This window comes from Carcharhinus amblyrhynchos, unplaced genomic scaffold (assembly GCF_965287045.1).
Source record: "Carcharhinus amblyrhynchos unplaced genomic scaffold, sCarAmb.v2.hapA scaffold_48, whole genome shotgun sequence".
In the NCBI taxonomy this organism is placed as follows: domain Eukaryota; kingdom Metazoa; phylum Chordata; class Chondrichthyes; order Carcharhiniformes; family Carcharhinidae; genus Carcharhinus; species Carcharhinus amblyrhynchos.
In genome coordinates this window covers 380,911-408,385 of record NW_027649789.1, presented here as the reverse complement: position 1 = coordinate 408,385, position 27,475 = coordinate 380,911, and the positions used below count along the sequence as shown (strand labels likewise).

The following is a 27,475-nucleotide window of genomic DNA, read 5'->3' as shown; positions in this document are numbered from 1 at the left end:
GGAGCGCCGCACTGTGGGAGGGTCAGTGCTGAGGGAGTGCCGCACTGTGGGAGGGTCAGTGCTGAGGGAGCGCCGCACTGTGGGAGGGTCAGTGCTGAGAGAGCGCCGCACTGTGGGAGGGTCAGTGCTGAGGGAGCGCCGCACTGTGGGAGTGTCAGTGCTGAGGGAGCGCCGCACTGTGGGAGGGTCAGTGCTGAGGGAGCACCGCACTGTGGGAGGGTGAGTGCTGAGGGAGCGCCGCACTGTGGGAGGGTCAGTGCTGAGGGAGCACCACGCTGTGGGAGGGTCAGTGCTGAGGGAGCACCGCACTGTGGGAGGGTCAGTGCTGAGAGAGCGCCGCACTGTGGGAGGGTCATTGCTGACGGAGCACCGCACTGTGGGAGGGTCATTGCTGAGGGAGCGCCGCACTGGGATAGGGTCAGTGCTGAGGGAGCACCGCACTGTGGGAGGGTCAGTGCTGAGGGGGCGCCGCACTGTGGGAGGGTCAGTGCTGAGGGAGCACCACACAGTGGGAGGGTCAGTGCTGAGGGGGCGCCGCACTGTGGGAGGGTCAGTGCTGAGGGAGCGCCGCACTGTGGGAGGGTCAGTGCTGAGGGAGCGCCGCACTGTGGGAGGGTCAGTGCTGAGGGAGCTACACACTGTGTGTGGGAGTTGAAGGACTAAATGCGTTACTGATCTGTGCCTCACTGCATCCCCTCTCCATCTCTCTCTCTCTCTCTCCTCCTGTTTTAGTTCACTGCTACATTTCTTACGGACAATATGAATATATGTCTCATCACGATAATGACACCTATCTTTCCGACATCCAGTATGATTGCGATGTCCCGGTCTACCGCCTCGAGAATCCCGAGGAGGGTAGGTAACACTGGTGTCCGGGGGGGGGGGGGGGGGGGGGGGGGCGAACCATCAAAGTGTAATCGAGAAAATCGTGCATCCCCTTCTGCTGACTATTGGGCTGAAATATTCTAGGGCAGCCTGTAACCTGACGTTGATGGAATTTGGGGATACAGGTGTATTGCCAGCCAAATTCACCGGACACTCACTGAATGTTCGATGACACGCTGTTCTTATTCTTCTCTGAGTGAGCTGTGTCGATTGTGCTCCACCCACCGGCCTCCGGGTTATGGTTACAATGCGACCAAGATTGTGTTCGCAATGTTTACCGGGTTAACTGAGGAGATCGCGAGTGGGCCTGGGGTGGTGGGGGTGCCACCAGTGATAGTTTTTTATTCGAGAATGATGGGAGAAGCGCCAGCCGTCCTGATATCAAAGGATGGCCATGTCGGATAAGCAGCAAACCTGCGCGATAAGGAACGCTGTGAAGAGTTCCCCTGGTAAATTGGAGCGATTGTTCCCAGACCGAGAGAAGCAGCTTCAGAGTCGGGTAAACTTCTGGTTCATTCTACCAAGGACACAACCAGGAAGAGAATATTTCTAGCCCAGTGTGTTGGCTGAAACTGGGAGGGTTTGTGACCTTGCTAAGCTGGGAGATCCAGGAAAGAGTGATCAGAATATTAGGCAATTTTGGAATGGGTTTGGGAGCAATTTGAGGAAATCCAAAATTAGCTGTTGTAAATCCCACACTCTGAGGCCCATCCCTCATTCACCCTGCCCTCTCCCCGTCTCCCTCGCTCCCCACCGCCCTTTCCCCTCTCCCTCACTCCCCCAACCCTCTTCCCCTCTCCCCCTGCCCTCTCCCCGTCTCCCTCGCTCCCCACCGCCCTCTCCCCGTCTCCCTCGCTCCCCCGCCCTCTGCCCGTCTCCCTCGCTCCCCCCGCCCTCTCCCCATCTCCCTCACTCCCTCCACCTTCTTCCCCTCTCATAAGATACATAAGAAATAGGAGCAGGAGTAGGCCATCTAGCCCTTCGAGCCTGCCCCGCCATTCAATAAGATCATGGCTGATCTGTTGTGGCTCAGTTCCACTTTCCCGCCCTCTCCCCATAACCCTTAATCCCCTCGCTTATCAAAAACCCATCAACCCGCGTCTTAAAAATATTTAGCAAGGCAGCCTCCACCACTTCAACGGGCAGAGAATTCCAGAGATTCACCACCCTTTGAGTGAAGAAGTTCCTCCTCAACTCCGTTCTAAACCGCCTCCCCTTTATCTTGAGGCTGTGCCCCCTAGTCCTACTGTCCTTTCTGAGCGGGAAGAGTCTTTCCACCTCTATCCTATCCATCCCATTCATCATCTTATATGTCTCAATGAGATCTCCCTCATTCTTCTAAACTCTAACGAGTACAAGCCTAGTTTATTCAGCCTCTCCTCATAGTTCAATCCCCTCAACTCCGGTATCAGTCTAGTAAACCTCCTCTGCACTCCCTCCAAGGCCAAAATATCCTTGCGCAAGTGCGGCGCCCAAAACTGCACACAGTACTCCAGCTGCGGCCTCACCAATGCCCTATACAGCTGCAGCAAGACCTCCCTACTTTTATATTCAATCCCCTCGCTATGAAGGCCAGCATCCCATTCGCCTTCCTGACCACCTGCTGCACCTGCAAGCTGGGTTTTTGCGACTCTCCCTCGCTCCCGCACCCTCTCCCCGTCTCCCTCACTCCCTCCACCTTCTCCCCATCTCCCTCGCTCCCCCCGCCCTCTCCCCGTCTCCCTCGCTCCCCCTGCCCTCTCCCCCTCTCCCTCGCTCCCCCCGCCCTCTCCCCGTCTCCCTCGCTCCCCCCTCCCTCTCCCTGTCTCCCTCTCTCCCCCCGCCCTCTCCCTGTCTCCCTCTCTCCCCCGCCCTCTCCCTGTCTCCCTCGCTCCCACCGCCCTCTCCCTGTCTCCCTCGCTCCCCCAGCCCTCTCCCAGTCTCCCTCACTCCCCCGCCCTCTCCCTGTCTCCCTCTCTCCCCCGCCCTCTCCCTGTCTCCCTCACTCCCCCCGCCCTCTCCCTGTCTCCCTCGCTCCCCCCGCCCTCTCCCTGTCTCCCTCGCTCCCCTTCCAGCCTCCGCCCCAGGGGGGTAGGGGAGGGGGTTAGAATGATGAAATCGAGGTGGAGGGGGATATTTCAGATACCGGGGGAGGGTGTGTGACACTGCGATGGTTTGGGTAAATGTGGATCCGATTATCTGGGATTTGTTCTCAGCCTGTCTCTGTCTCTCTCTCTCTCTCTCTCCCTCTGGTCTCTAGTTTTGTACATTTGTACAGAACATACCGAGTCGAAGATCGCAAAACTGAAGTACAAATTCCCAGAACGTCAGGAAGGTGAGAGAGAGATTAACCTCAGTAACACACAGTCTCCTATCCCCTCCGTTACACCACACTCGGAGCACCGTGCACAGTTCCTGTCTCCCTATCCCCTCGGTTACACCACACTCGGAGCACAGTTCCCGTCTCCCTACCCTCGGTAGGACCCACACTCGGAGCACAGTTCCCGTCTCCCTATCCCCTCGATTAGACCCACACTCGGAGCACAGTTCCCGTCTCCCTATCCCCTCGGTTAGACCCACACTCGGAGCACAGTTCCCGTCTGCCTATCCCCTCGGTTAGACCCACACTCGGAGCACAGTTCCCGTCTCCCTATCCCCTCGGTTAGACCCACACTCGGGGCACAGTTCCCGTCTACCTATCCCTCGATTAGACCCACACTCGGGGCGCAGTTCCCGTCTCCCTATCCCCTCGATTAGACCCACACTCGGAGCACAGTTCCCGTCTCCCTATCCTGACTGAGGAAAGATTAGAGGGGGGAGCGGTGAGATTGTGGGGCTGGGGTTAAAATTCGATCAAGCAATGGCCGATCGAAGGGGAGAGCAGGAACTGGATTGGCAGAAGGGTCTGTTTGAATCCTGCGTTGGTTCGATCTCAGTGTCCCAGATTGAGGAATTCTCCTTCCCTCCCTTTCTATCTCTCAGTTTCCTGCGGCGTTCCGAAGGATATCGAACACGGACACTTTGAATACGTGACTCCGCACGGGGTCACGTCGTATCTCTCTGCGATCAAATATACTTGTGACGCAAACTACCACGAAAGAGATTTCAGCGATGAAGGTGGGTTCGAGAAATCTGTCCACAGACAGAGCTGAGGGAGAACCGCACTGTGGGAGGGTCAGTGCTGAGGGAGAACCGCACTGTGGGTGGGTCAGTGCTGAGGGAGCACCGCACTGTGGGAGGGTCAGTGCTGAGGGAGCGCCGCACTGTGAGAGGGTCATTACTGAGGGAGCACCGCACTGTGGGAGGGTCATTACTGAGGGAGCACCGCACTGTGGGAGGGTCGGTGCCGAGAGATAGCCGCACTGTGGGAGGGTCAGTGCTGAGGGAGCACCGCACTGTGGGAGGGTCAGTGCTGAGGGAGCACCGCACTGTGGGAGGGTCAGTGCTGAGGGAGCGCCACACTGTGGGAGGGTCAGTGCTGAGGGAGCGCCGCACTGTGGGAGGGTCAGTGCTGAGGGAGTGCCGCACTGTGGGAGGGTCGGTGCTGAGGGAGCACCGCACTGTGGGAGGGTCAGTGCTGAGGGAGCACCGCACTGTGGGAGGGTCAGTGCTGAGGGAGCACCGCACTGTGGGAGGGTCAGTGCTGAGGGAGCACCGCACTGTGGGAGGGTCAGTGCTGAGGGAGATCCGCACTGTGGGAGGGCCAGTGCTGAGGGAGCGCCGCACTGTTGGAGTGTCGGCACTGAGGGAGCGCCGCACTGTTGGAGGGTCAGTGCTGAGGGAGCGCTGTACTGTGGGAGGGTCAGAGCTGAGGGAGCGCCACACTGTGGGTGGGTCAGTGCTGAGGGAGCGCCGCACTGTGGGAGGGTCAGTGCTGAGGGAGCGCCACACTGTGGGAGGGTCAGTGCTGAGGGAGCGCCACACTGTGGGAGGGTCAGTGCTGAGGGAGCGCCACACTGTGGGAGGGTCAGTGCTGAGGGAGTTCCGCAATGTGGAAGGGTCAGCGCTGAGGGAGTACTGCACTGCGGGAGGGTCAGTGCTGTGGGAGCACCGCACTGTGGGAGGGTCACTGCTGAGGGAGCACCGCACTGTGGGAGGGTCGGTGCTGATTGGTGATGGGCTCTGCGGGGGAGTGTGGGGGGTGTACCGGGCGATATATCAGTTTGCCGTACTGCATTCTAACCCCTGTTGTGCTGTCTAGGTGTTTATGTCTGTACGATCGAAGGGAAATGGGGAAACACTGACCTTGATTTTGAAATCCCTACGTGCGAGCCAGGTACAGAATCATATTTACTCTGTCTGCCTTCCATCAGGGACCTCTGTTACACAGGGAGACTCTCTCTGTCTCTGCGTGTCTCTCTGTCTCTCTCTCTCTGTATCTCTCTGCGTCTCTCTGTTTCTCGCTCTGTCTCTCTCTCTGTCTCTCCAACTCTATCTCTCTCTCTGTCTCTCTCTCTCTCTCTGTCTCTCTCACTCGGTGAGGGGTCAGTCTGATGTTCTCTCCTCCCTCTCTCTCTCTGTCTCTCCCTCTCTCTCGGTGAGGGATCAGTCTGATGTTCTCTCCCTCTCTCTCTCTCTCTAGTTCTCTGTGGCCGTCCCGTGGTCCATTTGGAGACCCACCAGCGGGTGGTGGGGGGCCGGATGGTGGTGAACGGAGCCTCTCCTTGGAGCATGCTGCTGCGGGGGGCCGATGGGGAGATCATCGACGGGGCACTGATTGCCCACCAGTGGATGCTGACCAGCGCCCACGCCCTCCAGGGAGAGGGGCGTTCGGAGGCAGAGATCAAGGCCAATTTCCATGCCTACGTGGGCATTGAGGATGCCCGGGAAATGGACAGTGCCCACGAGGTCCACATCGACAAGATCTTCACCCACCAAAAGACCAACGATGCCGTGGTCTACAGCAACGACCTGGCCCTGGTCAAACTCAAGGAGAACATCACCTACTCCAATCATATCATGCCCATCTGCCTGCCCGCGCACGACCTGGCTGCCCCGGGCAAGGTGGGCCATCTGGCAGGCTGGGGGATGGGCGTGGAGCTGAAGCCCGCCACCCACCTGCTGTACGTGGAGCTGGGGATCACCAATGCCAGCCAGTGCCTGCACCAGCTGGCCCAGAAGCAGCCCGGCCTCTTCGCCGAGGACGCCCCCGACCTGTTCTGCACCCAGCGCTCGGCGCTGGAGGAGAATGTGTGCCGGGGGGACCGGGGCGCCCCCTTCGTGGTGGAGGAGGGGGGCGTGGAGTACGCCACCGGCATCCTCTCCTACGACGAGGCCTGTCGGGCCTACACGTACGCCGTTTACACCAATATCTACACCCACCTCGACTGGCTCAAGGAGATCATGGCCAACCATTGAGTTTGCGGCTCAAAATCAGAGCCTGGGTGGGGTGGGGGGGTGGCGGCGTTGGGGGGGGGGGGGGGGGGGGGCACTTCCCTGGCCCCCATCCCCGGTTCCCCAATCACCACCCCTCCCCACCCCCCCCCCCAAAACCTCCAATCCTTCCATTCCCAAGAGCCCCCTTTATCCAACCATCCCCCCCAACCCAATCTCTGGCCCACACTGTACGGGACTGGCTAACTCATTAAACTCTCAGTAGCCCCCCCACCCCCACCGACGCCCTCACTTGTCTCCCCCACCACCCCCCCAACCCACCCTCCCGCATCCGTGGGGCCCTTCACCCTCCCCAAAAACTGACGCCCCCCCCACCCCCCCACTCTCCAATCCATCACACACAAAGAGTCTGTATGTGGGATGGGAAACAATCACAGGTTCCTTCACCACCCCCACACCCACCGCCCTCTCCCCATTCGCACAACTGTGGGACCCTCCAACTGGCCTCCCCGCACCCCCCCAACCCCCCTCCCAAAAAACTGCGGGAACCCCTTCCCCACCCCCCGCCCACCAACCCCATCCTGCTCCCCCATTCATCGATCCATCACCGTAACCATAACGTCCCCACAACTAAACTATCCCCCCCGCACGCACACACACACACATACACACACACTCACACACACACACACACACACACACTCACACACACACACATACACACACACACACACACACACACACACACACTCACACTCACACACACACACACACACATACACACACTGTGGGGCTCGATAGCTCCTGGACCTCCTCCCCTCCCTCCCACAGATGCGGGGCCACCCGTCTCACCCACCAACCTCCCCCCATGCCCCCCAAAACCTTCTTCTTCCCTTCTCCCTCCCAACAAGCGGATGGGCAGAGAGTTGTCCGTTTGCGATCGGTGCTGACTCCAACTTCCAGCGAAATTTTCAATAAAAATCCTCGTTGCAAAATATCCCGTCTCTCTCTCTCTTTCTCTCTGGCGATGACTGGGTGGGGAGTTGTGGGGGGGGGGTAGGATTAGTAAGTCAGTCAGTCCCCGTGTGTGTGTGGTGTAGGTACACCCACGGCGCTGTTAGGGAGGGAGTTCCGGGATTCCGACCCCAGCCACAGTGAAGGAACGGCCGATATGTTTCCGAGTCGGGATGGTGTGAGGGGCTCGGGGAAGGAGGGGGAACTCGCAGGCGGTGGCTGTGTCTGCTGCCCCCCCACCCCCTTGTCCTTCTAGAGGTGGGGGGGTTTGGAAGGAGCTGTGGAAGGAGCCTTGGCGAGTCTCTGCGGGGCATCTTGTAGACGGGACACACGGCTGTGTCGGGGGGTGGGGTGGGGGGGGTGGGGGTGAATGATTGTGGTTAGTGTGTCGATCGAGGGGGGGGGTGAACGATTGTGGTTAGTGTGTCGATCGGGGGGGGTGAACAATTGTGGTTAGTGTGTCGATCGAGCGGGGGGGGGTGAACGATTGTGGTTAGTGTGTCGATCGAGCGGGTGGGGGTGAACGATTGTGGTTAGTGTGTCGATCGAGCGGGGGGGGTGAACGATTGTGGTTAGTGTGTCGATCGAGCGGGGAGGGGGGGTGAACAATTGTGGTTAGTGTGTCGATCGAGCGGGGGGGGGGTGAACGATTGTGGTTAGTGTGTCGATCGAGCGGGGAGGGGGGTGGTGAACGATTGTGGTTAGTGTGTCGATCGAGCGGGGGGTGAACGATTGTGGTTAGTGTGTCGATCGAGCGGGGGGGGTGAACGATTGTGGTTAGTGTGTCGATCGAGCGGGGTGGGGGGTGAACGATTGTGGTTAGTGTGTCGATCGAGCGGGGGGTGAACGATTGTGGTTAGTGTGTCGATCGAGCGGGGGGGGTGGTGAACGATTGTGGTTAGTGTGTCGATCGAGGGGGGGGGTGAACGGTTGTGGTTAGTGTGTCGATCGAGCGGGGGGGGTGAACGATTGTGGTTAGTGTGTCGATCGAGCGGGGGGTGGTGAACGATTGTGGTTAGTGTGTCGATCGGGGGGGGGGTGAACAATTGTGGTTAGTGTGTCGATCGAGCGGGGAGTGGGGGGTGAATGATTGTGGTTAGTGTGTCGATCGAGGGGGGGGGCGGGTGAACGATTGTGGTTAGTGTGTCGATCGAGCGGGGGGGGTGAACGATTGTGGTTAGTGTGTCGATCGAGCGGGGAGGGGGGGTGAACGATTGTGGTTAGTGTGTCGATCGAGCGGGGAGGGGGGGGGTGAACGATTGTGGTTAGTGTGTCGATCGAGCGGGGTGGGGGGGGTGAACGATTGTGGTTAGTGTGTCGATCGAGCGGGGAGGGGGGGGTGAACGATTGTGGTTAGTGTGTCGATCGAGCGGGGAGTGGGGTGAGCAATTGTGGTTAGTGTGTCGATCGAGCGGGGGGGGGTGAACGATTGTGGTTAGTGTGTCGATCGAGCGGGGAGGGGGGGTGAACGATTGTGGTTAGTGTGTCGATCGAGCGGGGGGGGTGAACGATTGTGGTTAGTGTGTCGATCGAGCGGGGGGTGAACGATTGTGGTTAGTGTGTCGATCGAGAGGGGAGTGGGGTGAACGATTGTGGTTAGTGTGTCGATCGAGCGGGGGGGTGAACGATTGTGGTTAGTGTGTTGATCGAGGGGGGGAGTGGGGTGAACGATTGTGGTTAGTGTGTCGATCGAGCGGGGAGGGTGGTGAACGATTGTGGTTAGTGTGTCGATCGAGCAGGGGGTGAACGGTTGCGGTTAGTGTGTCGATCGAGCGGGAGGGGGGTGAACGATTGTGGTTAGTGTGTCGATCGAGCGGGGGGGGGGGTGAACGATTGTGGTTAGTGTGTCGATCGAGCGGGGGGTGGTGAACGATTGTGGTTAGTGTGTCGATCGGGGGGGGGTGAACAATTGTGGTTAGTGTGTCGATCGAGCGGGGGGTGAATGATTGTGGTTAGTGTGTCGATCGAGGGGGTGGGGCGGGTGAACGATTGTGGTTAGTGTGTCGATCGAGCGGGGAGGGTGAACGATTGTGGTTAGTGTGTCGATCGAGCGGGGGGGGTGAACGATTGTGGTTAGTGTGTCGATCGGGGGGGGGTGAACAATTGTGGTTAGTGTGTCGATCGAGCGGGGAGGGGGGGGTGAACGATTGTGGTTAGTGTGTCGATCGAGCGGGGAGGGGGGGTGAACGATTGTGGTTAGTGTGTCGATCGAGCGGGGTGGGGGGGGTGAACGATTGTGGTTAGTGTGTCGATCGAGCGGGGAGGGGGGGGTGAACGATTGTGGTTAGTGTGTCGATCGAGCGGGGAGGGGGGGGTGAACGATTGAGGTTAGTGTGTCGATCGAGCGGGGAGGGGGGTGAACGATTGTGGTTAGTGTGTCGATCGAGCGGGTGGTGAACGATTGTGGTTAGTGTGTCGATCGAGCGGGGAGGGGGGGTGAACGATTGTGGTTAGTGTGTCGATCGAGCGGGGAGGGGGGTGAACGATTGTGGTTAGTGTGTCGATCGAGCGGGGGGTGAACGATTGTGGTTAGTGTGTCGATCGAGCAGGGAGGGGGGTGAACGATTGTGGTTAGTGTGTCGATCGAGCAGGGGGTGAATGATTGCGGTTAGTGTGTCGATCGAGCAGGGAGGGGGGTGAATGATTGTGGTTAGTGTGTCGATCGAGCGGGGAGGGGGGGGTGAACGATTGTGGTTAGTGTGTCGATCGAGCGGGGAGGGGGGGTGAACGATTGCGGTCAGTGTGTCGATCGAGCGGGGAGGGGGGTGAATGATTGTGGTTAGTGTGTCGATCGAGCGGGGAGGGGGGGTGAACGATTGTGGTTAGTGTGTCGATCGAGCGGGGGGTGAACGATTGTGGTTAGTGTGTCGATCGAGCGGGGAGGGGGGGTGAACGATTGTGGTTAGTGTGTCGATCGAGCGGGGGGTGAACGATTGTGGTTAGTGTGTCGATCGAGCGGGGGGGTGAACGATTGTGGTTAGTGTGTCGATCGAGCAGGGAGGGGGGTGAACGATTGTGGTTAGTGTGTCGATCGAGCGGGGAGGGGGGTGGTGAACGATTGTGGTTAGTGTGTCGATCGAGCGGGGGGTGAACGATTGTGGTTAGTGTGTCGATCGAGCAGGGAGGGGGGGTGAACGATTGTGGTTAGTGTGTCGATCGAGCGGGGGGGGGTGAACGATTGTGGTTAGTGTGTCGATCGAGCGGGGAGGGGGGGTGAACGATTGTGGTTAGTGTGTCGATCGAGCGGGGGGGGTGGTGAACAATTCTGGTTAGTGTGTCGATCGAGCGGGGGGGGTGAACGATTGTGGTTAGTGTGTCGATCGAGCGGGGGGGGTGAACGATTGTGGTTAGTGTGTCGATCGAGCAGGGGGTGAACGATTGTGGTTAGTGTGTCGATCGAGCGGGGGGGGTGAACGATTGTGGTTAGTGTGTCGATCGAGCGGGGGGGGTGAATGATTGTGGTTAGTGTGTCGATCGAGCGGGGGGTGAACGATTGTGGTTAGTGTGTCGATCGAGCGGGGGGTGAACGATTGTGGTTAGTGTGTCGATCGAGCGGGGGGTGGTGAACGATTGTGGTTAGTGTGTCGATCGAGCGGGGAGGGGGGGGTGAACGATTGTGGTTAGTGTGTCGATCGAGCGGGTGGGGGTGAACGATTGTGGTTAGTGTGTCGATCGAGCGGGGAGGGGGGGGTGAACAATTGTGGTTAGTGTGTCGATCGAGCGGGGTGGGGGGTGAACGATTGTGGTTAGTGTGTCGATCGAGCGGGGGGGTGGTGAACGATTGTGGTTAGTGTGTCGATCGAGCGGGGAGGGGGGTGAACGATTGTGGTTAGTGTGTCGATCGAGCGGGGAGGGGGGGGTGAACGATTGTGGTTAGTGTGTCAATCGAGCGGGGGGGTGAACGATTGTGGTTAGTGTGTCGATCGAGCGGGGGGTGGTGAACGATTGTGGTTAGTGTGTCGATCGAGCGGGGGGTGAACGATTGTGGTTAGTGTGTCGATCGAGCGGGGGGTGAACGATTGTGGTTAGTGTGTCGATCGAGCGGGGTGGGGGGTGAACGATTGTGGTTAGTGTGTCGATCGAGCGGGGGGGGGTGAACGATTGTGGTTAGTGTGTCGATCGAGCGGGGAGGGGGGTGAACGATTGTGGTTAGTGTGTCGATCGAGCGGGGAGGGGGGGGTGAACGATTGTGGTTAGTGTGTCAATCGAGCGGGGGGTGAACGATTGTGGTTAGTGTGTCGATCGAGCGGGGGGTGGTGAACGATTGTGGTTAGTGTGTCGATCGAGCGGGGGGTGAACGATTCTGGTTAGTGTGTCGATCGAGCGGGGAGGGGGGTGGTGAACGATTGTGGTTAGTGTGTCGATCGAGCGGGGGGTGAACGATTCTGGTTAGTGTGTCGATCGAGCGGGGAGGGGGGGGGTGAACGATTGTGGTTAGTGTGTCGATCGAGCGGGGAGGGGGGTGAACGATTGTGGTTAGTGTGTCGATCGAGCGGGGGGTGAACGATTGTGGTTAGTGTGTCGATCGAGCGGGGGGGGTGAACGATTGTGGTTAGTGTGTCGATCGAGCGGGGGGTGAACGATTGTGGTTAGCGTGTCGATTGAGCGGGGGAGGTGAACGATTGTGGTTAGTGTGTCGATCGAGCGGGGAGTGGGGTGAACGATTGTGGTTAGTGTGTCGATCGAGCGGGGAGGGGGGTGAACGATTGTGGATAGTGTGTCGATCGAGCGGGGAGGGGGGTGAACGATTGTGGTTAGTGTGTCGATCGAGCAGGGAGGGGGGGGTGAACGATTGTGGTTAGTGTGTCGATCGGGCGGGGGGGGGGGTGAACGATTGTGGTTAGTGTGTCGATCGAGCGGGGGGGAGGTGAACGATTGTGGTTAGTGTGTCGATCGAGCGGGGAGCGGGGTGAACGATTGTGGTTAGTGTGTCGATCGAGCGGGGAGGGGGGGTGAACGATTGTGGTTAGTGTGTCGATCGAGCGGGGGGGGGGTGAACGATTGTGGTTAGTGTGTCGATCGAGCGGGGAGGGGGTTGAACGATTGTGGTTAGTGTGTCGATCGAGCGGGGAGGGGGGGGTGAACGATTGTGGTTAGTGTGTCGATCGAGGGGGGGGTGAACGATTGTGGTTAGTGTGTCGATCGAGCGGGGAGGGGGGTGAACGATTGTGGTTAGTGTGTCGATCGAGCGGGGAGTGGGGTGAACGATTGTGGTTAGTGTGTCGATCGAGCGTGGGGGGGGGGTGAACGATTGTGGTTAGTGTGTCGATCGAGCGGGGGGTGAACGATTGTGGTTAGTGTGTCGATCGAGCGGGGAGGGGAGGGTGAACGATTGTGGTTAGTGTGTCGATCGAGCGGGGAGGTGGGGGGTGAACGATTATGGTTAGTGTGTCGATCGAGCGGGGGGGGGTGAACGATTGTGGTTAGTGTGTCGATCGAGTGGGGGGGGGGGTGAACGATTGTGGTTAGTGTGTCGATCGAGCGGGGAGGGGGGTGAACGATTGTGGTTAGTGTGTCGATCGAGCGGGGTGGGGGGGTGAACGATTGTGGTCAGTGTGTCGATCGAGCGGGGGGTGAACGATTGTGGTCAGTGTGTCGATCGAGCGGGGGGTGAACGATTGTGGTCAGTGTGTCGATCGAGCGGGGAGGGGGGTGAACGATTGTGGTTAGTGTGTCGATCGAGCGGGGAGGGGGGGGTGTACGATTGTGGTTAGTGTGTCGATCGAGCGGGGAGGGGGGTGAATGATTGTGGTTAGTGTGTCGATCGAGCGGGGGGGGGCGAACGATTGTGGTTAGTGTGTCGATCGGGGGTGGTGAACGATTGTGGTTAGTGTGTCGATCGAGCGGGGGGGGTGAACGATTGTGGTTAGTATGTCGATCGAGCGGGGGGTGAACGATTGTGGTTAGTGTGTCGATCGAGCGGGGGGTGAACGATTGTGGTTAGTGTGTCGATCGAGCGGGGAGTGGGGTGAACGATTGTGGTTAGTCTGTCGATCGAGCGGGGGTGAACGATTGTGGTTAGTGTGTCGATCGAGCGGGGGGTGAATGATTGTTGTTAGTGTGTCGATCGAGCGGGGGGGGGCGAACGATTGTGGTTAGTGTGTCGATCGGGGGTGGTGAACGATTGTGGTTAGTGTGTCGATCGAGCGGGGGGGGTGAACGATTGTGGTTAGTGTGTCGATCGAGCGGGGGGTGAACGATTGTGGTTAGTGTGTCGATCGAGCGGGGGGTGAACGATTGTGGTTAGTGTGTCGATCGAGCGGGGGGTGAACGATTGTGGTTAGCGTGTCGATTGAGCGGGGGGGGTGAACGATTGTGGTTAGTGTGTCGATCGAGCGGGGAGTGGGGTGAACGATTGTGGTTAGTGTGTCGATCGAGCGGGGAGGGGGGTGAACGATTGTGGATAGTGTGTCGATCGAGCGGGGAGGGGGGTGAACGATTGTGGTTAGTGTGTCGATCGAGCAGGGAGGGGGGGGTGAACGATTGTGGTTAGTGTGTCGATCGGGCGGGGGGGGGGGTGAACGATTGTGGTTAGTGTGTCGATCGAGCGGGGGGGGGGTGAACGATTGTGGTTAGTGTGTCGATCGAGCGGGGAGCGGGGTGAACGATTGTGGTTAGTGTGTCGATCGAGCGGGGAGGGGGGGTGAACGATTGTGGTTAGTGTGTCGATCGAGCAGGGAGGGGGGGGTGAACGATTGTGGTTAGTGTGTCGATCGAGCGGGGAGGGGGTTGAACGATTGTGGTTAGTGTGTCGATCGAGCGGGGAGGGGGGGGTGAACGATTGTGGTTAGTGTGTCGATCGAGGGGGGGGTGAACGATTGTGGTTAGTGTGTCGATCGAGCGGGGAGGGGGGTGAACGATTGTGGTTAGTGTGTCGATCGAGCGGGGAGTGGGGTGAACGATTGTGGTTAGTGTGTCGATCGAGCGGGGGGGGGGGGTGAACGATTGTGGTTAGTGTGTCGATCGAGCGGGGGGTGAACGATTGTGGTTAGTGTGTCGATCGAGCGGGGAGGGGAGGGTGAACGATTGTGGTTAGTGTGTCGATCGAGCGGGGAGGGGGGGGGTGAACGATTGTGGTTAGTGTGTCGATCGAGCGGGGGGGGGTGAACGATTGTGGTTAGTGTGTCGATCGAGCGGGGGGGGGGGGGTGAACGATTGTGGTTAGTGTGTCGATCGAGCGGGGAGGGGGGTGAACGATTGTGGTTAGTGTGTCGATCGAGCGGGGTGGGGGGGTGAACGATTGTGGTCAGTGTGTCGATCGAGCGGGGGGTGAACGATTGTGGTCAGTGTGTCGATCGAGCGGGGGGTGAACGATTGTGGTCAGTGTGTCGATCGAGCGGGGAGGGGGGTGAACGTTTGTGGTTAGTGTGTCGATCGAGCGGGGAGGGGGGGGTGTACGATTGTGGTTAGTGTGTCGATCGAGCGGGGAGGGGGGTGAATGATTGTGGTTAGTGTGTCGATCGAGCGGGGGGGGGCGAACGATTGTGGTTAGTGTGTCGATCGGGGGTGGTGAACGATTGTGGTTAGTGTGTCGATCGAGCGGGGGGGGTGAACGATTGTGGTTAGTGTGTCGATCGAGCGGGGGGTGAACGATTGTGGTTAGTGTGTCGATCGAACGGGGGGTGAACGATTGTGGTTAGTGTGTCGATCGAGCGGGGAGTGGGGTGAACGATTGTGGTTAGTCTGTCGATCGAGCGGGGGTGAACGATTGTGGTTAGTGTGTCGATCGAGCGGGGGGTGAATGATTGTTGTTAGTGTGTCGATCGAGCGGGGGGGGGCGAACGATTGTGGTTAGTGTGTCGATCGGGGGTGGTGAACGATTGTGGTTAGTGTGTCGATCGAGCGGGGGGGGTGAACGATTGTGGTTAGTGTGTCGATCGAGCGGGGGGTGAACGATTGTAGTTAGTGTGTCGATCGAGCGGGGGGTGAACGATTGTGGTTAGTGTGTCGATCGAGCGGGGAGTGGGGTGAACGATTGTGGTTAGTCTGTCGATCGAGCGGGGGTGAACGATTGTGGTTAGTGTGTCGATCGAGCGGGGGGTGAATGATTGTGGTTAGTGTGTCGATCGAGCGGGGGGTGAACGATTGTGGTTAGTGTGTCGATCGAGCGGGGAGGGGGGTGAACGATTGTGGTTAGTGTGTCGATCGAGCGGGGGGGGCTGAACGATTGTGGTTAGTGTGTCGATCGAGCGGGGGGTGAACGATTGTGGTTAGTGTGTCGATCGAGCGGGGGGTGAACGATTGTGGTTAGTGTGTCGATCGAGCGGGGAGGGGGGTGAACGATTGTGGTTAGCGTGTCGATCGAGCGGGGAGGGGGGTGAACGATTGTGGTTAGTGTGTCGATCGAGCGGGGGGTGAACGATTGTGGTTAGTGTGTCGATCGAGCGGGGGGGGTGGTGAACGATTGTGGTTAGTGTGTCGATCGAGCGGGGGGTGAACGATTGTGGTTAGTGTGTCGATCGAGCGGAGGGGGTGAACGATTGTGGTTAGTGTGTCGATCGAGCGGGGAGGGGGGTGAACGATTGTGGTTAGTGTGTCGATCGAGCGGGGGGTGAACGATTGTGGTTAGTGTGTCGATCGAGCGGGGGGGGTGGTGAACGATTGTGGTTAGTGTGTCGATCGAGCGGGGGGTGAACGATTGTGGTTAGTGTGTCGATCGAGCGGAGGGGGTGAACGATTGTGGTTAGTGTGTCGATCGAGCGGGGAGGGGGGTGAACGATTGTGGTTAGCGTGTCGATCGAGCGGGGAGGGGGGTGAATGATTGTGGTTAGTGTGTCGATCGAGCGGGGGGTGAACGATTGTGGTTAGTGTGTCGATCGAGCGGGGGGGGTGGTGAACGATTGTGGTTAGTGTGTCGATCGAGCGGGGGGTGAACGATTGTGGTTAGTGTGTCAATCGAGCGGAGGGGGTGAACGATTGTGGTTAGTGTGTCGATCGAGCGGGGGGTGCTGAACAATTGTGGTTAGTGTGTCGATCGAGCGGGGAGGGGGGTGAACGATTGTGGTTAGTGTGTCGATCGAGCGGGGAGGGGGGTGAACGATTGTGGTTAGTGTGTCGATCGAGCGGGGAGGGTCGGGGTGGGGGTGCTACTTTGTCCTGGATGGTGTCGAGCTTTCTCGAGTGTTGTCGGGGAGCCGCACCCATCCGGGCGAGCGGAGAGTCTCCCATCCTGACCTCTGTCCCTTGTAGATGGTGGGACAGGGCTCTGTGGGGGGGCCGCGGCGGGGGGGGGAGGTGAGTTACTCTCTGCAGGATTCCCAGCCTCTGGTATAATTGCTGCCTGGGGATCAACACAGTGTTATGCTGACCGTACAGAATGTTTTAACCCTTCTGCGGTGGACAGAGAAACTGCCAGCGGACGTCACGCTGGGACAACCAATATTTATTTAAACCCACACCATCGATAAACACCCGTCCCGCCAACAAGAAGTTCTCTCTGCGGATAACACCAGAGTTCAAGTCCATTACTGAACCTTGGCTTCACTTTGTGGAACTGCTGAGTCCCCAGGGCAGATATGAAGAACAAAGAACAGAAACAGCCCCCCGGGGAAACAGGCCCCTCGGCCCATCCATCCCGCGCTGCCCATTTTAACATTTACCAGTCCCCCCCGCCCTCCACCCCTGACCCTTGTCTATTGTTTATGGCCATCCAGATTGAGGGAAACTAATCTAGGGACAATTTATTACCTCCAATCAGCCTAACAGCACATCTTTGGGGTGTGGGAGGAAACCGGAGCACCCGGAGAAACCCCACGCAAGCACGGGGAGAATGCGCAAACTCCCACAGACACCGGCCCAAATCCATGTGTCTGCACAGCTAGCAGTGATAGTCACTGAGCTGTCGTCTTGCCCAGTATCTGGTCCAGTTTAAGCACACACTAACGACATGAAGCACTAGGCCAATCTCAAACAACCAAGAGCAACACCAGTACGACCCATCGCGTGTATGCCCCTCGTTGGACAACAAGGCGGACCCACTTAAAACCTGTGAATTAAAAGAGAAAAACATTATTATCATCCCACATCCTTATACATTACCAGGAATGTCCCAATGCTAATGAACCTGATTTAAAACAATCTCCTATATTCTCCCATCTCCAACCCACTCATGTGCCTGTCTAAGTAACTCTTAAACAACTCCAGCATGCCTGCCTCCACCACCTTACTTGGCAGAGGATTCCATACCCCCACTACCCTCTGTGTGAAAAACCTCCCTCTAATATCTGTGTTATACCTCTCCCCCATCACCTTAAGCCCGTGGCCCCTCGTACTGTGTGTCTCTAACATAGGAAATAGCTTACCTCTGTTTACTCTATCTATACCCTTCATAATCTTACATACCTCTATTAGATCCCCCCTCAGTCGCCGTCTTTCAAGGGAAAACAGCCCCAATTTGCCCAATCTCTCCTCATACCCCAGTCCTTCCGTACCAGGAAACATCCTGGTAAACCTCCTCTGCACTCTCTCCAGAGACTCCACGTCCTTCCGGTAGTAAGGTGACCAGAACTGGATGCAGTACTCCAAATGCGGCCTAACCAACGTTCTGTACAACTGCAACATTAGACTCCAGCTCTTATACACTATACCCCTTCCTATAAAGGCTAACATACCATAGGCTTTCTTCACCACACTCTCCACTTGCACTGCCACCTTCAAAGACTTGTGCACTTGCACCCCCAGGTTCTGCTGCATTTCTATACTCTTTATAGGCTTACCCTTTATCATATAACTCCCCCTGACATTATTCCGGCCAAAATGCATCACCTCACATTTATCCGGGTTAAACTCCATTTGCCATGTATCTGCCCAATATACCAGCCTATCAATATCCCGCTGTATTGCCAGACACTGCTCCTCACTGCCTGCCAATCCAGCCATCTTGGTGTCATCAGCAAATTTGCTGCTCGCACCACCTACTCCCTCTTCCAAATCATTTATATACACTACAAAGAGAAGAGGTCCCAGTACTGAGCCCTGTGGCACACCACTAGTGACAGACCTCCAGCTAGAAAAGGACCCCTCCACTACTACTCTCTGACTCCTCTTTGCAAGCCAGTTCTCTACCCATCTAGATACCTGACCACATATCCCATGAGCCTTAATCTTTGCAACCAACCTACCATGAGGGACTTTGTCAAACGCCTTACTGAAATCCATATAGACAACATCTTCCAATCTTCCAATCCACCCCAGGGAGATTAAAATCTCCCACGACAACAACCCTGTCCTTCCTACACTTGTCCAGAATGTCTCTACATATACCCTCTTCCACTGCCTGTGGGCTGTTGGGCGGTCTGTAGTAAACCCCTAGCATAGTAATGGCCCCCTTCCTATTCCTCAACTCCACCCACAGAGACTCAATTTCCAACCCCTCCATGTTATCCTCCCTCTGCATCGCTGTGATGAGCTCCCTAACTAAGAGGGCCACTCCCCCCCCTCTTTTCGACCCTCCCCTGTCACGCCTAAAACACATACCCAGGAATATTTAGCTGCCAGTCCTGCCCTTCCTTTAACCATGTCTCCGTCACTGCCACCACATCTAAATACCTCGTGAACATCAAGGCCCTAAGTTCATCCGACTTATCCGTCACACTCCTCGCATTAAAACAGATGCACTGAAGACCCTCAGGCCCACTCGGATTCTCCTTCTCCTGGGAGATTTTCCTCTCATCTAGACTTACCCGTCACCCAACTCACCCCCACTCCCAGTACCTACTGAGCTATTAGTCTCCTCCCCACCCCCCCTCCATATTAGTTTAAACCCTGCCGAAATGTCCAGCTAACCTCCCAGCTAAAATATGTGTGCCCTTCCCATTTAAGTGTTCCCTAGCCCTCTTATACAAGTGCCCTTCCTTCACAAAGACTTCCCAATGGTCTACAAAACTAAAACACTCTGTCCTGCACCAATCCCTCAGCCACGCATTCAGCTGTAGGATCTCATTATTTTTAGCCCTGCTATTGCTGGGCACTGCAGCCCAGAGATCGCCACCCTGGAGGCCCCGCACTTCAGCCTGGCTCCCAACTCCCTGAACTGCCTACGTATATCCCCCCTGCTCTTCCTTCCTCTGTCCTTCTCTCCTACGTGTATAATTACAGCAGCCTGGGTCCCTTGGCTCTTCAAGATTCCCTCTACCCTCTCCGACACTCCTGAACCTAATCCAATGTAGCCTCACCACTTGTTGGCCTATCTACAGTTAAGAAGGCCTGTCTGGAATTAAGAAGGGCTAAAAGAGGACATGAGAAGACTTTGGCTGATAGGATTAAGGAGAATCCTAAGGCGTTCTATAGGTATGTCAAGAACAGAAGGTTGGTTAGGGCAAGATTAGGGCCAGTTACAGACAGTAGAGGGAAGTTGTGTGTGGAACCGGAAGAGATTGGAGAGGCATTGAACCAATATTTCTCTTCGGTGTTCACGCAGGGGGACATGAATATAGCTGAGGAGGACACTGGGGTGCAGGGGTGTAAAATAGACAGAACGGAGTTGAGGAGGAACTTCTTCACTCAAAGGGTGGTGAATCTCTGGAATTCTCTGCTCGTTGAAGTGGTGGAGGCTGCCTCGCTAAATATTTTTAAGAAGCGGGTTGATGGGTTCTTGATAAGAGAGGGGATTAAGGGTTATGGGGAGAGGGCGGGAAAGTGGAACTGAGCCACAACAGATCAGCCATGATCTTATTGAATGGCGGGGCAGGCTCGAAGGGCTAGATGGCCTTCTCCTGCTCCTATTTCTTATGTTCTTATGTTATGTTCTTATGTTCTTATGTGCTGGATATTCTAGAGGGTTTGAAAATAGATAAGTCCCCTGGTCCGGACGGGATTTACCCTAGGATTCTCTGGGAGGCAAGAGAGGTGATTGCAGAGCCTCTGGCTCTGATCTTCAGGTCGTCGTTGGTCTGTGGTATAGTACCGGAAGATTGGAGGAAAGCGAATGTTGTCCCATTGTTTAAGAAGGGGAGCAGAGACTTCCCTGGGAATTATAGACCGGTGAGTCTTACTTCTGTTGTGGGCAAGGTTTTAGAAAAAATTATTAGGGATAGGATTTATAGTTATTTGGAGCGTAATGAATTGATTGGAGGTAGTCAGCATGGTTTTGTAGCGGGGAGGTCATGCTTTACTAACCTTGTCGAGTTTTTTGAGAAAGTGACCAAAGAGGTGGATAGGGGTAAGGCAGTTGACGTGGTATATATGGATTTTAGTAAGGCGTTTGATAAGGTTCACCATGGTAGGCTTCTGCAGAAAATGCAGATGTATGGGATTGAGGGTAGTCTAGGAAATTGGATCAGGAATTGGCTAGCAGATAGGAGACAGAGGGTGGTGATTGATGGTAAATATTCGTCATGGAGTTCGGTTACGAGTGGTGTGCCTCAGGGATCTGTTTTGGGGCCACTGCTGTTTGTAATTTTTATTAATGATCTTGATGAGGGTATATGGGTGGATTAGTAAATTTGCTGATGACACCAAAGTCGGAGGTGTGGTAGATTGTGAGGAAGGGTGTCATAGTTTGCAGGGAGACTTAGACAGGTTGCAGAGCTGGGTCGAGAGGTGGCAGATGGAGTTTAATACGGAGAAGTGTGAGGCAATTCACTTTGGTAGGCATAACAGATGTGTTGAGTATAAGGGAGGACTTTGAATAGTGTGGATGAACAGAGGGATCTAGGTGTATGTGTACATAGATCCCTGAAAGTTGGGAATCAAGTAGATAAGGTTGTTAAGAAGGCATACGGTGTCTTGGTGTTTATTTGTAGGGGGATTGAATTTAGGAGTCGCAGTGTCATGTTGCAACTGTACACAACTCTGGTGCGGCCGCACTTGGAGTACTGTGTGCAGTTCTGGTCCCCACATTACAGGAAGGATGTGGAGGCTTTGGAGAGGGTGCAGAGGAGGTTTACCAGGATGTTGCCTGGTATGGAGGGGAGGACCTATGAGGAGAGACTGAGGGATTTGGGGTTGTTTTCGCTAGAAAGAAGGCGACTAAGAGGGGATCTTATTGAAACATATAAGATGATTAGACGTTTAGATAGGGTAGATAGTGATAGCCTTTTTCCTCGGATGGAGAAAGCCAGCACGAGGGGGCATGGCTTTAAATTAAGGGGTGGTAGTTATAGGACGGATGTCAGGGGTAGGTTCTTTACCCAGAGGGTGGTGAGGGATTGGAATGCCCTGCCTGTTGCAGTTGTAAATGCGCCTGGTTTGGGGGCATTTAAGAGATCCGTGGATAGGTTTATGGACGAAAAGGGATTGGTTTAGATTAGTGGGTCATTGTTTTTTAACTGGTGGCGCAACATCGTGGGCCGAAGGGCCTGTTCTGCGCTGTAATGTTCTATGTTCTATGAAATATGAGGAAATCGATGAAACCCAGGGAGGAACAGTGGTCTGACCTGTTGGAAGTTATTAAAAAAAGAGAAACTGTTGTTAAATTGTAAAACAAACAACAGGAATGGCAAATTCACAATAATCTGTGAACAATATTTACATTTAACAATGAAAAACAACATGAAGGAGGAAAGTTTAGAGAGAAACCAGGAGTGCAAAAAGGGGATGCAAGGTTGTTTTGGCAGGCAAGGCAAAGGAGAATCTAAAGAGATTATTCAAATACGGAAAGGACAAAATAGTAACCCGTGAGAGAATAGGGCCGTTTAACTGTCAGCAAGGTCATCGATGTGCGAATCCACAAGAGATGGGTGAGATGATAAATGAATATTTGTTATCAGTAATTATTGTTGAATTAGCATGCATTCACAGAACCTGTGGACAGATGTTGTGAGGTTTTGAGGAGTTTACATATTACAGATAAGTAATTGTTGGAAATCTTAAATCACATCAAGATAGATAAATCTCCGGACCTGATGTACTGAATCCCATGACGTTCTGGGAAGCTAGGGAGGAAATTGTGGGCCCCGTGGAAAGATATTTGAAACATTGAGAGCCACAGGTGATGTACCTGAGTATTAAAGGGAGGCAAATATCGTGTCTGTGTTAAATGAAGTATTGCAGGTTAAATCCTGAGAGCGAGAGGCTGGTGAGCCTAACATCTGTACTGGGTAAGTTGTCAGAAGGTATTCTGAGCGATGGGATGTACAGGCATTTAAAGAGGCAAGAACAGATTAGGGACAGTCAGTATGACTTTAAAAGTGGAAAATCATATTTCAGGAATTTGTTTAGGTTTTTTGAAGGAGTAACCAAGAAGGTAGATGAGGGTAATGCTATTGATGTTGTCTAAATGGAGTTTAGCAAGTTCTTTAGCAAGTTATCTCATGGTAGATTGGTGTATAAAGTGAAATCTCGTGGGATCCAGGGAGAGGTAACCAAATGGATACAGAATTGGCTCAATGAAAGAAGACAGAATGCGGTTGAAGAGGATTGTTTTTCAAGCTGGGGGCCTGTGACCAGCGGTGTGTCTCAGGGATCGGTGCTAGGTCCACTGTTATTTGGCATTTATGTTATTGATTTGGATGAGAATTTAGGAGGAACATAAGAAATAGGAGCAGGAGTAGGCCATCTAGCCCTTCGAGCCTGCCCTGCCATTCAATAAGATCATGGCTGATCTGAAGTGGATCAGTTCCACTTTCCTGCCCTCTCCCCATAACCCTTAATTCCCTTGTCTATCAGAAACCTATCTACCCGTGTCTTAAATATATTTAGCGAGGTAGCCTCCACCACATCAACGGGCAGAGAATTCCAGAGATTCACCACCCTTTGAGTGAAGAAGTTCCTCCTCAACTCTGTTCTAAACTGCACCCCCCCCATCTTGAGGCTGTGCCCTCTAGTCCTGCTGTCCTTTCTGAGCGGGAAGAATCTCTCTACCTCTGCCCTATCCATCCGCTTCATTATCTTATACGTCTCTATAAGATCCCCCCCCCACCATCCTTCTAAACTCCAATGAGTACAAGCCCAGTCTATTCAGCCTCTCTTCATAGTTCAACCCCCTCATCTCCGGTATCAGCCTAGTGAACCTCCTCTGCACTCCCTCCAAGGCCAAAATATCCTTGCGCAAGTGCGGCACCAAAACTGCACACAGTACTCCAGCTGCGGCCTCACCAATGCCCTATACAGCCGCAGCAAGACCTCCCTACTTTTATATTCAATCCCCCTCGCTATGAAGGCCAGCATCCCATTCGCCTTCCTGACCACCTGCTGCACCTGCAGACTGGGTTTTTGCGACTCATGCACAAGGACCCCCAGGTCCCTCTGCACTATAGCATGCTGCAGCTTTTCGCCCTTTAAATAGTAATCCCTCCTACTATTATTTCTGCCAAAGTGGATAACCTCACACTTGCTAACATTGTACTCCATCTGCCAGGTCCTCGCCCACTCACTCAGCCTATCCAGATCCCTCTGCAGACTTCCCACACCCTCCGCACAATTTGCTTTTCCACTTATCTTTGTGTCATCAGCAAATTTCGACACCCTCCACTCAGACCCCTCCTCCAGATCATCTATATAAATGGTAAATAGCTGAGGCCCCAGCACCGATCCCTGCGGCACTCCACTAGTCACCAACCGCCAATCAGAATCGCACCCATTGATACCAACTCTCTGCCTCCTATTAGACAGCCAGTCCTCTATCCACGCTAACACCTTACCCCCAACTCCATGCCTCCTGACCTTCTGTAACAACCTCTTGTGCGGCACCTTATGAAACACCTTCTGAAAATTGAGAAACACCACATCCACCGGTTCCCCTCTGTCTACCGCACTAGTCACATCCTCATAGAATTCCAATAAATTTGTCAAACATGACTTCCCCTTAACGAATCCGTGCTGCGTCTGCTCTATCAAACAATTCTTCTCAAGGTGCCTCGCTATTTCTTCTTTGATGACGGATTCAAGCATTTTTCCAACAACAGACGTTAAACTAACTGGCCTATAATTCCCTGCCTTTTGCCTGCTACCTTTTTTAAATAGCGGCGTAACATTAGCCGTTTTCCAATCTTCTGGCACTTCCCCGGAATCCAGCGAAGTTTGGTAAATAATCACTAAGGCATCTACTATCACCTCTGCCATTTCCTTCAGAACCCTGGGATGCATGCCATCCGGTCCTGGGGACTTGTCCACCATCAGTCCTGCTAGTCGACCAAGCACTACCTCTCTAGTAATTGCATTCAGGCTCCTCGACTCCTACTATCCTTCTATCTTTAATACCCGGCAAACTATTCACGTCCTCCTCCGTGAAAACCGAGGCAAAAAACTTATTTAAGGCCTCAGCCATTTCCTCATCCCCCACCACTAAATCCCCCCTCTCATCCTCTAAGGTTCCAACATTCACACTAGCCAGCCTTTTCCTCTTTATATATTCATAAAAACTCTTACTGTCCTTTTTTATATTTGGTGCTGGTTTAGCTTCATAGTCTATCCCTCCTTTCTTTATCAACTTCTTATTCAATCTTTGTTGATTTTTAAACCTCTCCCAATCTTCTACTCGCCCACTACTTTTAGCCACTCTAAACTCATCAGCTTTTATGCGACTCCAAATAGGACCTTACTTTGATGGGTTCCCTTAACCTCAATGTTTTTGCCGGTATCCATGACTGGACACATAAAGACCCAGTCCCCTGAGAATTGAAAACATAATCTTCTGTGGGTGACTCAGAGAGCAGCCCAGAGACAACATGATACACTACTGGGACAAGGAAAGACAAATTCAGTGTTGAGTATGGCATCATCCTGTGGGTTCCACATAGTTGTCCCTCACCCAGAGTGATAATGGATATTTATGCAATTACACAACAGCACCCAGAGATATCGCAGCACTTCGAGATTTCACAGCACCCAGAGATTTCACAGCACCCCAAGATTTCGCAGCACCCCGAGATTTCAGAGATGGAAACGCTCGCCCGGAGCTACATATGGTGGCCTGGGCATGACACAGACATTATTGACTCGGTTCAACAGTGTGAATTGTACCAGGAGAGTCAAAAACTGCCCCTCAGCCTCCCTACATCCATGGGAGTGGTCTATTAGGCCTTGGTACGGTCCAGTTAGACTTCACTGGGCCTTTTTTGGGCTCTATATTCCTGATCATGGTCAAAGCATATTCCAAATGGTTGGAGATACATCAGATGTACTCCACCACTTCCCACGCTACCATTGAGAAACTAGGACAAAGTTTCAGCATGCACAGGTTACCTGAAATCCTGCTCTCTGACCATTGCACTGCCTTCAGAAGCATCGAGTTTCAGGCCTTCATACTTTTCAACGGAATCAAACACAGCCCTATCACCCATTATCAAATGGTGCAGACTTTTAATCTGTACATTAAGAAGCAACCTGTGGTGTCCATAGGGACCAAACTGATGCAATTTCAATTCAACTACAGGCCAATCTCTCATAAAACAACAGGAATCACCCCAGTGGAAATATTAATGGGATGAAGGCTTCAAACAAGACAAACATTACATTTTCCAAACCTGACAGGGAGGGTGGATCCACAACAGAAGACCCACATGCAGAACCAGGATTCTGTGCAAACAGAAAGAGCATTTATGACCCATGATCCAGTCCATGTGAGGAACTTCAGGATGGCATCCATTGGGTCCTCAAGATTATAACAGAAAATACAGGGCTCATGTTGTACCAAGTCCAAGTGCACGTCAAGATCATCAGGAAACACCTGAACCATCACCGGAATAGAGAGCCTGTGTCAGTACAGGCGTCAGTACCAGTCACAGCATGGCCACTGCCAACAACGAGACACAGATGGAGATCACCCTCGGGTGGGGGGGGATTGAAAATCAGTTGGCTCTACTCAGACCAGCAGTTGTAGACTCAGGGCCTATTAACACTCAAGAGCAGTCGAACGGCACTCAACTGCCACTGCAAATAAATAGGTATTTGGTGATGGAAAACTGGCCTTGATAAGATTACTACACCTTGATATTATTTATTTTCATGGATATTAAAATAGTTTAAAATTCAGTGAACTCACACTGATATCTGCACTGGCTTTTTATGAGAACAAGGTTAAGGTTTTCTCACTCTGTATATTCTTCCTTCATTCATTTATCTAATTCCATTGAAGGATGTCGGGGTCTGTGCTAAACCGCTGCTCAAACTATTCCCTTCCAGTTTAACGCACTGTTTGATCTAACAATTCAATCCTGATGGTACCACAAGTAACCCGCTGTGTGTTACTGAATGGGTATCTGTTTCCTAACCACACAATCCTTCAGAATATGAAAGGTACTTTCTTTCCTTTAATAGGATTTATTACCATTTTAATGAATGAAATTCACAGGATCTTACAGAGAAAGAATTATCAGTTGAAGTAAATCAACAATGGGAGCAGCATATTAATTTAAATGCTGATTTAGTCTCAGAAATATAACCAATTGAACTAGCTGATCAGCAGCACAGTCCCTTCATCTCAGGTATTTTTTTAAATCCAATTCAATCAAATAAAGTCCAATTCAGAGTCTCAACAAGTTGGGACATTCCCAATCTAAGCTGACAAGAGAGGGCTCTCACCTTCTGTCTTCGACTGATCTATATGATCCAGGCTGATTGGAGTAGGCATTGCATCTCCTCCAAGGCTCGATCTCATTTGAATCTTCGCCAAAAAGCCGAGATGCTGCTTTTGAAAATTGCTTCAAATGAAGCTAAAATGTAACCTAATGACTTCAGCCAAGTACAGTATGTTGATACTACACTTGATCTTAGCCAACAGGCCAAGAAGAGATCTCAAGTATTAACCTAATAATTATAGCACAGCTCCACCTGGAGCCACTGTGGATGGCTAGAAAGGAATTCAAAGCTGAACACACTGAGCTCCAACTAACCTCATTACAGTGGCTTGTGAAAACTAATTCAAACTGAATCCAACAGTTACTGATTTCTGTATCAAGGATCAGACTCAGTATCACCATCTGTTGTTAATGTCCTACTCAATTCAGACCTGTCACTTTTAAACCTAAAGTGCATTATCTGACATTGTGCCCCAAGAAGCTCCTTCCACAATCTTGTCACTCTGTCTATGGAGACCCTGTGGTCCCTGTCCCTGGTTAATGTCATCACCTCTTATTCAAAATGAGACGGATAGCGGAGAATAGAAACAAGTTGAGCTGTGAGGGTCCCAGTGTTGAATAAACTGTTTCTCAGTTGCCATCTGAGATCACCATTGAATAATAGCTACAACCGCAAAGGATGGATTCACTGCAGGGAGCTCACAGTTAGATAATAGCTACAGCACAAAGGATGGATTCACTGCAGGGAGCTCACAGTTAGATAATAGCTACAGCACAAAGGATGGATTCACTGCAGGGAACTCACA

General features: G+C 53.7%; 1 protein-coding gene and 1 non-coding gene across 2 annotated transcripts in view; one reads left to right on the top strand and one right to left on the bottom strand.

The window, feature by feature from the left end:
• LOC145337433 (haptoglobin-like) overlaps nucleotides 1–6,243 on the top strand; it is an 85,936-nt gene extending 79,693 nt beyond the window's left edge. Inside the window, exons 2-6 of the mRNA XM_080182207.1 lie at nucleotides 733–855; nucleotides 3,125–3,199; nucleotides 3,847–3,981; nucleotides 5,066–5,140; nucleotides 5,447–6,243. Of these exons, the coding sequence (XP_080038333.1) occupies nucleotides 733–855; nucleotides 3,125–3,199; nucleotides 3,847–3,981; nucleotides 5,066–5,140; nucleotides 5,447–6,222 (1,184 nt within the window). The 3' untranslated portion in view covers nucleotides 6,223–6,243. The remainder of the gene's footprint in view (nucleotides 1–732; nucleotides 856–3,124; nucleotides 3,200–3,846; nucleotides 3,982–5,065; nucleotides 5,141–5,446) is intronic.
• A 20,452-nt stretch (nucleotides 6,244–26,695) lies between these two features.
• LOC145337445 (U2 spliceosomal RNA) lies at nucleotides 26,696–26,885 on the bottom strand. The gene has a single exon (XR_013885358.1). It is a non-coding gene; the product is annotated as a U2 spliceosomal RNA (small nuclear RNA).
• Nucleotides 26,886–27,475: the final 590 nt, after the last annotated feature.